General features: G+C 45.8%; 1 protein-coding gene across 1 annotated transcript; it reads right to left on the reverse strand.

The window, feature by feature from the left end:
* Positions 1-1281: 1281 nt before the first annotated feature.
* FAM240A (family with sequence similarity 240 member A) lies at positions 1282-7670 on the reverse strand. The gene is made up of 3 exons (XM_033131531.1): positions 7314-7670; positions 2043-2188; positions 1282-1830 (listed from the first exon to the last, which is right to left on the reverse strand). Exons 1-3 carry the CDS (start codon positions 7374-7376, stop codon positions 1698-1700), a joined length of 342 nt encoding a protein of 113 aa, XP_032987422.1. The 5' UTR covers positions 7377-7670; the 3' UTR covers positions 1282-1697.
* Positions 7671-9965: the final 2295 nt, after the last annotated feature.

Genomic DNA, 9965 nt, shown 5'->3' on the forward strand with positions numbered 1-9965 from the left:
TCACGCACATTCTAGCTTTGCTGAATGTATTCCCTCAAAGCACCTAGGACTTGTGAGCCCAGAATGTCACCTTTACTCAGATGATGCTTGGGCTTACCTCGCCTGTTCTTAAAGAATTCTCCCTAGGCTAGGGGACCCATTCCCTGCTGGGGCTCCCAGTGCTAAAGTCCCTTATGCTAATTGCCTTGAATTTTCTGCGGTCTTCCCTAGACTGTAGCCTCCTGAGCCAGCGCTTCCGGCTTCCTCTGCTCTACTCTGGTTGTATAGCACAGTGCCTGGCATATGGTGAACCAGTAAATGAACAACGAATGTTCTCCTGCATGTCCTTCCCCATTCTACTGCATTTAGATCCCAGCATCAGTGTTTTGCAGTTCGTGATGGCCGGTCTCTGCTGCTGAGGGCGTCTCAGACTGCAAGGCTTGTCTTCTCTCCTCCCCGTGTTTAATTTCTATTTTTCTCTTATGCCCACAAAAATTCCTCTTTCGTCAAAATGCTCTCAAATGAGCCCAGCCAGGATTTGTAGTTTATTAGTTGAATTGAATCCCAGATTGCGTGAGAGACCAGAGTGGGAGGGGGGCTCTGAGCCCTGATCCCTGGATCATAGACGTGTGGGACCTGGGGAGATGCTCCCTCAACCCTTCTTGCCTCCTGGTGGCTCCTGTTGCCCTCACGAAGGCTTCTGGGCTCCCTGGCGATGTGGAAGGAAGCACGTCGTGGCACATCAGGGCATTTAGAGGGCAGGGAACCCACACTTGCTACGGTCCAGAATTGCCTCTGCTGTGCTCTCTGGGTCTCCCGGTCATATTGCCCCTGTGTATGGAAAGCCTTGCAGGTGCTACCCACAACCATCAGGTACTTTACAACATGCGTCTCTCTGCTCCCTGGCCCTGGTTAGAAGCTGTTGCCTCAGGCCCAGTTCCAGTTTGCACTTTTGGAAGCAGCAACCCTATACTGGGGACCTGAGAGGTGGCTGCGGAGTGACAGCGACATGTCAAAGTTCAGATTCTACATGGCAAGCGTTTTGTTGAGGTGGCCTGATATACTTTAGCTGAGTCGACAGGGAGCTAACCAGTGCAAGCCTGTGGACATTTAAAGCAAAGGAATGAAATGAAGAGCGCGCACACCAGTGATGGCAAGGCAACCAAATTTTATTAAAATTATCCCGATCTTATTGAATGGGTCTAAGTAATCATGTTTCTGAACAAGTCAATTCATTTCGTATGAAGAAAAATAAGTGTTAGACCAATTTATTTGCAAACCTTATTTAAATGACTATTTACAATATTTTTATTTCTGCAGATAGGTGTATTTTTCATCACGTAAAATGAAAACACGAAACTGTTTCCTGGGAGAAATGTGGAGCAAACCTACTATGCAACATTTCAAGTCTAACCGTGAAGATCAGCCCCCACCTGCTGCGCTTTGAAAATATTTGGATTTCAAAATTAGACGATAATTATACGGAAATAAAGGATGCTGCATGGAACTTGGGTATTAAATACTCTCATTGTTAGAGACATTTGGGATAATATCTGGCCCCCATGCAGAGGACTGATGTGGCCGATAATTCCGACTCAGAACTGGGAAAGGAGGTGCAGGTAAACCCCTCGCAGGTGGGGGGAGACAATCGTATGAAATCTGTTCGGCGTGGCAAAGGGACTCAGCGATTTGCGTTGACTTCTCCCAGCACGGCGACCTCAGTGCTTTGTATCGTCTTGTGTCAGTGAAGCAAGCAGCTCTCGGCCCACATTTGCCCGCTTTTCAGTCTCATCTGGATTGTTCCTCATCCTCAGCTTGGTTTCCAGTCTCTGCCTCCATTCTTCTCTGAGCCTGAAAATAGAAACAGAACACACACAGATGGAGTGTTCATCTCTTGGGTGTTGTGTTCATGGTGGGAGATGCTGAGAGTGGGGAGGTGGCCCGTGGCGGGAGGGCAAGATGGGAACTTTCTCCTTTTTGCTCAATTTTGCTGCGAACCTGCTTGGACAAGCAGTCTATTTTTAAAGATTAATTAATCGAAAGTAGACTAACAAGTCACATACTTTCTCAGTGCACTTCTCCCCAGGCGGTATTCCTCTGATTCTCGGTAGTAAGTCTGTTTGCCGATTTCCCTTTCCCAGAAGCGTTTCAGCTCGTGGCAGGTGTTCCCACAGAAGACCTCCCGGCGGACGTACTGATTGTTCATCCCCTGAAAGAGAAAATATCAGCTGAAACCCCGTAGAACACGCTCCCTCAGGCTCCACAAAGTACAGACGTCCTTTACCTGAGGGAGACCCTGGCCAGGCACTGACCCTCACCAGCGGGGATGACAACAGCCACCTGTTGTCAAGATCCAGTGATGTGACTGTAGAAGCTCCCCACCAGAGCGTGGCAGGTACCTCTGTCCGTCCTTCTCACAGAAGAACAGCTTCTCAGCTTATCAACAGGACTACGTGCGGCTTTTTATGCATTTCATTGTCACAACTGCCTCATGAGTGGACATTACCTTCTCTATTTTAGAGGTGGGACATCTGAGGAGTTATGGGACTTGCCTGTGGTCCCCCAGCCATGACCGGCAGAAGGCAGGCTGCATGCTTCTGGATGTTTTCAAGCCCTTTCTTAAAGGGGTTTGTCACAGAGGACACCCAGTGTCTGGCACACCAGAGCAAGCAGCTTTGAGGTGCGTGCGTGTGTGTGTGTGTGTGTGTGTGTGTGTGTGTGTGTGTATTGGAATGATACACATCAGATACTCATGAATGCTCATTTTTTTTCATGAAAAAACTCTGCCCAACTCCCAGACCTCAGTGGGTCCAGGAGGCAGGTCACAAGCAAGGACTGGACCATGAGAGAGAGGAATTATTGGGCTATTGGAAATGTCCAGGGAGAAGCAGTGCCCAGGGTGACAGAAGCAGTGATAATGAAAAGGGACGGGATCACAGGGTATTGTGAGGGTACCAACTCATGTGATAAACAAAGGTGGGGGGTATCAGTGGAGCCTCCAGTGGCTGTGTCTGTGCAACGCGGGGAACACCAGCGCAAGGCTCGTGGGGAATGGCTCGAGCAGTGCTGGACACAGTATGAGCCGCCTGGGCGCTAAAATCCACGGGAAATTCAGGAGGGGCATCTGGACCTGTGGGCCTGGAACCCGGCATGAATGTCGGGACCACAGCTCCCTCTCAGACACTGACTGGGCAGCGGCCTTGGTAGAAGGAGAGGAGTTTGAAGCCACACGTTTACTCCAGACCTGATTGTGCACTAACTTGATGCACCTTCTGCTTGTCAACAAATTCTCTGGGCCTCAGTTTCTTCATCTTTAAAATTTCTCTGAAGATCAAATTTGATCATGATCTGAAAGTGTTCTGCAATTTATGAGGTTCCGAACACATAGAACTTTTGTAGTTCTTAAACTTCAAGTTGTACAGGGCAAAACAGTGTTATCAACAACAAGTAATTACCTCCCCCAACGTTCTTTCTGTAGAGATGAAATAATTCCACTTGTCTTCTCTTTTCTTCTGGATCAGTGGCTGTTGACCTTGGCTGCCCACTGGAGTCACTTGGGAGCTTTACAAAAACCTGATGCTGGGCCTCCATGCCCAGGGAGTCCTATTCCATGTGCTGGGACTGGCCTGGGCAGCAGGCTTCTTAAAGCTCCCCCTGTGATTCCAATGTGAGCCAAGGTGAGAACTGCAGTCTTTGATCCTGTCCTCTCTCGCTCCGGGCACGTCTGCGTCCAGAGCTGGCCCCAGGGAGTCTGAGGGGATGAGGGCTGGGCATAGGGATGGCACAGTCACCGCCATCTTGCAAAGTAGGCATCATTTGCCCATTTTGCAGATAAGAAAGCTGAGGTTCAGAGGTAGCAATTTGACTTTATCAAGGTCATCCAGCTGGTAAGGGGCAGCTGTCATACTCAGGGCCCATTGGCTCCATCTGCCCCTTAACTGTCCCCTATGGAGGAGAGTAACTGCCTCACCTCCTGCAAGTGCTCAGTGACCTCATACTTTCCTGGCAAAATAGCAGAGATCTGACTTTGCAGTGAGGCCCCCACCCCAGAGCAGAGTTCTTTGGAAATGGGGACGGTCCTATGTTTTATTTAAATATCTTAAAGTGTGTAGTGATGGCCAATAAATATTTGTGGAATCGAATACATGCTCCCTCCACCCTCCAAGTTATACAATTCTCAAAGGCTGGCCCAGAAGTGGCAGTCGTCCCTTTGGCAGTGCTGCAGGCATCGAGGGAAAGTCTGTAGGGACAATGTGGGGGCTCCCTCAAGTCACCTTGCCTGCCTAGTGGCCCTGGTGGCCCTGGCGGTGCCTGTTACCGTGGAACATGCTTCTCAGGGATGGCAGGAAGGAATGAATGCCCGTTTGCACGGTCCTTTATTGGAGTCCATTACTACAGAGTAATCCCGGTCCTTTTGAGTTCATGTGAAGTTTCTGGCATTCGGGGGAGAGACAATTTGGGAAAGTTATGTGCACACTAGATTATTTCCCCACAAAATTTAGAATGTTCATTTTTACTCTGAAACGTCTACTTCAGAAGAAACGAGCAGCGAGAGCCTGAACAGAGAGTGTGTGCGCCGTTGGGCCTACGACTACCTGCTCGTCTGAATGCTCTGCCTGCATTTAGGTCCGGACTTGGGAGCCAGGCTCAGAGAACTGCTGAAAACAAGGGCGGCTCCCCTGCCAAGCAGAAAATCACATCGGAGTGGGCCCAGAAGAAAGCAGGCTGCAAGCTCCGGAAACCACTCCTGCTACGCCTGCTGCAGCCTCCTCTTGGGCTGAGCTTCTGGGGTTCCAGGCCAGGGGAGGCACCCAGAGCAGTTAAGGCAGAATCGCAGACCCAGCACCCTTGGGCCAGGTGAGCATCACACTGGAGTGAAGCAGCTGTGTCCCGCAGGGAGGCAAACCCCACAGAGTCCGTCCATGCCTGATCCACAAGCATCAAAACCCTTTCTCTCACCCACTTGCCTGCCATGCCCACCACCCAGTTATGCAGCAGCTGTGTGCTGGGTGCCCAGTGAAGAGGAAGCCGTCCAGGAACTGGCATCATCACCAACATTCATTGAACAGCTACTCTGCTCTAACATCTATTAACTCATTTAATCTTTACCCACCTGGAAATGCCCACCTCTGCTTCCCAGCCCTCCTCAGGATGCCCTGCACTCTCCAGCTCTCTGTCTGCTTTTGCTACACAGTGACTCTGGGCCTCTTGGCCTCTCCCGTCCCCAAACCACACCATGTGCCTTAGGCTGCAAAGTGCTGTGCTGGTCTGCTGCTCTTCTCTCCTCTCCTCCTGGCAGTTTCCAGAAGTTGATATTTATGAAACCTCACCTCGCCCTCTAGCGGATGGCGTGAGAGAGAACTGAGGGTGGGCACCCCGCAGGGGAGGGACTACCCATTGTCACCTCAGAGCTTTGGGACTTTCTTTGTGTTCTGAACCTCAGTTTTGTCATCTATGAAATGGGATTGTTCTGAAGATCAAATGAGATCATGCTCACGAAAATGCCCAACACAAATGGGTATTAAGCATCATCCTGTGTGCCCAATTCAGTCTTGGCCCTCTGGTTTTCTCTGTGTCCGGCAAAGGACATCATTGGCCAAAGCTAATAGAGTGTAACTGACAACCCCAGAAGCAGATTGGGGTGGTCTGGGGTCGGGTTGGGGGAGGGGAATGACTGCAAAGGACCATGGGGGACTTTATAGGGTTATGGAAATGTTCTATGTATTGTTTCTGTGATGGTTACAGAGCTGTATATAATTGCCACAGCTGATCAAACTGTACACTCAAAATGGGTGAATTTTATTACACATAAGTTATGCCTCAAAAAAGTAGAGAGAAAATGTCTTCTGTGTTTGGACTAGAGATTCATCCATGTTCCCTGGCTCTAACCTCCTGGGAGACCCTGTCAGCATCTCATTGTTAGGGGTCAGTCTGTTCCTTCACGTCACCCGTGTTTCTGTGAGCATTTGTGTTTCAGTTTCCTGGCTTCTAAAACAAGGGTACTACGCTACCTACTACGCTACCTTGCAGAAATGTGAGGAGGAGAATATCAATAGGCAAAAAGCCCTTTGGAAACACAGGAGATTGTCCTCGATAAATAAATGGCTCCATCCTCTGTATCTCCTCGGCCAAGAATCCAGCTACCAGATTACACTTCTCTGGAGAGACCTGGTGCTACTGCTTCCAGCCCATCACCGCCAACTGGGAAAAGCTATAACTTCAATGACAATTATGAACTTTACTTCACAAAATTAATTTGTGCTTAAAGAGAACGGCAGCATGTAACACCTTCATCTCCATTCAGTTAAACGAAGGGTGTTAAACTTTTACCATCTGTGAAGCATCTATGCAGCATGAGGGGCCAACTAATGCTCAGTGAATCAACTAAAAACAAAGGCACATTTGTCCGTTGTGAGTCCTAACGCTGTACCAACCATTTAATTTTCCAAGCCTCAGGTTACGCAGAGTATTAAACCCAAATTGAGGAATGAGAGAGGTGGTTTTTTTTAAAACAAGAATTTTGGCTTAAACTGCTCATTCTTAGGACTCTTGGCTGGAGTGGCTCATTATATACCAGCCGACCGTGCATGCTACCAGTATATTTCTTGTATAGCCAACCCCTCAGAAGAGCAACTATTTTTGTGATTATTTTTCACAACATTTAAAAAGGCGTCATAAAGATCACAGCTTGAAACAGAACAGAGCGTTCCAGTTCCAGATAAAATGGAGGAAGCACACTCCACCCTGTCTCTCCAGACACTGCAGCTCCAAAGCCTAGACAGACTTCAGCCGACTGAGGACTCTGAAAAGCAGACAGAAGCAGGTGCCCCAGAAAATACCAGAATTCCAATAAGCATGCAATGGCGCTAAACTTTCTATTTTTATTCTTGGCTCCCTTGTTGAGACTCAAGGCAACTGGAAACCCACAAGTGGGAACATGGCCAGACAGAGCTCCAAGAAGTCCTCCGATTCTAGGGAGAAAGGAGACTCCTAGTGCTCAGAGAATCAGGGAAATCACTAGTTTTTCCTTTCTCCATCCTCTCAGGTGTCCAGGGAACTCCAAGGTGAGGCAGCAGCAGGACCTGCAGACACAAAGCCCTGAGAACCACTAAACTTGCTCCGATAGGAGGAGCTGTGGTCCTATGGTGTGGAGTGGACCCTCGCTGCCTTTTCTCTCTCAGACCTCTGGACATTTGACCCCAGATGTGAGTACAGCCCCAAGAAGTGCACTGGCAGAACAGGTAACTAAAGCCCCAGGTTTCTGGCCAAAGGACTGGAAAAAGGGGAGTCCAGGGAACTGGAAATGACCAGGGATACCACAGAGGTGGGCAGACCTCTGGAAAGAGACTCCTTAAAAACTGCTTATGAGCACCGAAGCCGGCATTCTGGCTGCACATGCGTGGTTCTGATCCCAAACAGCAGAACTAGGAGAGAGGAGAATCATCATAGATACAGAAAAACTGAACATCATCATCAGCCAACTATATCAAAGTGTAATTTATGGACCTTTTCACCCAATGATGGCAGAATACAGATGCTTTTCAAGTAAACATGAAGCAAACCACAAAAATGTTCCTAGAATAAGTGAGTTTAGCAAGGATGAGATCAACACACAAAATTAATATATTTTGCATGCCAGCAATGAACAATTGCTGAAACTGAAATTAAAAACACAATACCATTTATAATAACCCCAAAATGAAATACTTAGGTATAAATCTAACAAAACATGTACAAAATACATTTGTTAAAAACTGCAAAATGCTGATGAATGAAATGAAAGAAAACGTCAACAAATAGACATATGTTAATGATTAGAAGACTCAGCATAGTAGAGATATCAGTTCTCCCCAAATTAATTTATAGTTTTATTGCAACTCTAATAAAAATCCGAGTTGGATTTTTTTAAATAGATAAAGACAAGCTGATTCTAAAATTTATATGGAAAGGCAAAAGAGTAACTAAAGAGTAAACTAGAGTAACTAAAGCAGTTTTGAAAATAAAGAATGACATTGAAGGAATCACACTGCCTGGTTTTAAGACATACTATAAAGCTACAATAATGAAGCTATGTGGTGGTGGGTGTTGGCAAAAGGACAGACATGTCACAGATGTGTCTCAACAAATGGTGTTGGAACAGTAGGATTCCAATAAGAGGGAAAAGAAAGGAAGAAAAAAAGAAAGAAATAAAGAAAGAAAGAAAAGAACCAGACCCAAACCCCACATTTTATACAAAAAGTAACTCAAAATGGATCATAGAGCTAATATAAAATGTAAAACAGTAAAACTTGTAGGAGAAAACATAAGAGAAATTTCTTTGTGTGGCTTGGGGTCTTAGACATGACACTAAAATCACAACTTATAAAAGAAAAAAATAAGTTGGGCTTCATCGCAATGAATATTTTGCTCTGCAAAAGACACTGTTAAGGGAACGAAAGACAAGATACAAACTAAGAAAAAAACTTTGCCAATTACATATATGACAAAGGATTTGTAGCCAGAATATATAAAGAACTCTCAAAACTCAACAATATGAAAGCAAACAACCCAATTAAAAGATGGGCAAAGCACTTTAACAGACACTTCACCAAAGAGGATACACAGCTATCATACGAGCACGTTAAAAGCTGTTGAACATTATTAGCCCCTGGGAAAATACAAATTAAAACTATGTAGAGATACCACTACACCTCTACAAGAAGGGCCAAAAAAAAAATTATTGCCATTATCAATTTTTAGGTAGGGTGGGTGTGGATAAGTTGGAAGTCTCATACATTGCTGCTGGGAACGCAAAATGCTGCAGGTATTATTTCCGAAAACAGTTTGGCAGTTTCTTATAAAGCTCAACATATACCCACCATACGACCCAGCAATCCCACTCTTAGGTATATAGCCTAGAGAAATGCAAACATATGTTCTAGCAAAAACCTATATATAGTTCTACTTGCAATTGCCAAAAAATGGACAAACAACCTAATAGTCCTTCAGTGAGTGAATGGATAAAAAACTATCCAACATCCATTCTATGGAATACTATGCAGCAATAAAAAAGAACAATCTATTGATACATTCAATAACTTGGACGGATCTCAGAGGCCTCATGCTGAGTGCAAGAAGCCAGTCTCAATAGACTGCATTCTCTATGATTCCATTTATAGGACAGTCTGGGAAAGACAAACTATAATAACTGCCTGGGGTTAGAGATGGGGGAGAGTATAGCTATAATACAAAGGCATAGCATGAGGGAATTTTGGGGGGGGAGGTCATGGAATTGTTCTGTGTCCTGGTGGTGGCGGTGGTTACATGGAGCTGTATGGGTGATAAATTCACAGAACTGAGCACATACAAAAGAGTCATTTTTTGCTACATGTTAATATAAAAATAAAAAATTTTAAAAAGTAACAGAAATGTTTTTAGTAAAATGTATTTTCATTTTTTGCTGATTGGATAAGAGTCAGCCATTGAAAAGTCTAAAGATCAGTTATTGTCCCTGAAGCAGCACTGGACCTTGCTACTCAATTGTCCCATGAACCAGCAGCGCTGGTGTCCCGTGGGAGATGTTACAAATGCAGAATTTATCAGGACCAAAACCTGAATCAAAATCTGCCTTTTTAACTAGATCCCCGGATGATTCACGTGCATAGTAAAGTTGAAGAAGCTCGGCTTGGGAATTACAGAGACCAAAACTTGGCACCTCCTCTTAAGCCTGTCTTCTGAGAAGCCCACTGTGGGTGAGCATCTGTATTTGAACATTCCTTGCAGCTGTCGGTTCCCGGGGAGGTGGGGTAGGGGCTGTGTCGCATCTTCCCTTCAATATCCCCTGGTTTTCTTCATAGTATCTCATCTACTCAGAGCCTTATTCAGTGAACACTGGCACTGATTTCTGGCTTCCTCACAGAGTTTAGCTTGTTTTTGAATGCATCACCTAAATACATAAATTAGATATGGAAAAACCCCATTAAGATACCTAGGTCACTTCTAAGCAA

The sequence above is a fragment of the Rhinolophus ferrumequinum genome, chromosome 17 (genome assembly GCF_004115265.2).
Source record: "Rhinolophus ferrumequinum isolate MPI-CBG mRhiFer1 chromosome 17, mRhiFer1_v1.p, whole genome shotgun sequence".
Classification (NCBI taxonomy): domain Eukaryota; kingdom Metazoa; phylum Chordata; class Mammalia; order Chiroptera; family Rhinolophidae; genus Rhinolophus; species Rhinolophus ferrumequinum.

Bases quoted from the DNA above. Each gene is read 5' to 3' on its own strand.
- FAM240A (XM_033131531.1), bottom strand. From the start codon at position 7,376: ATGTGCAGCCAGAATGCCGGCTTCGGTGCTCATAAGCAGTTTTTAAGG. The intron at 2,189-7,313 runs GTCTGCCCACCT...TTTCTCTTTCAG, and splicing joins TAAGGAGTCTCTTTCCAGAG to GGGATGAACAATCAGTACGT. The intron at 1,831-2,042 runs GTATGTGACTTG...TTCTATTTTCAG, and splicing joins GGGAGAAGTGCACTGAGAAA to GCTCAGAGAAGAATGGAGGC.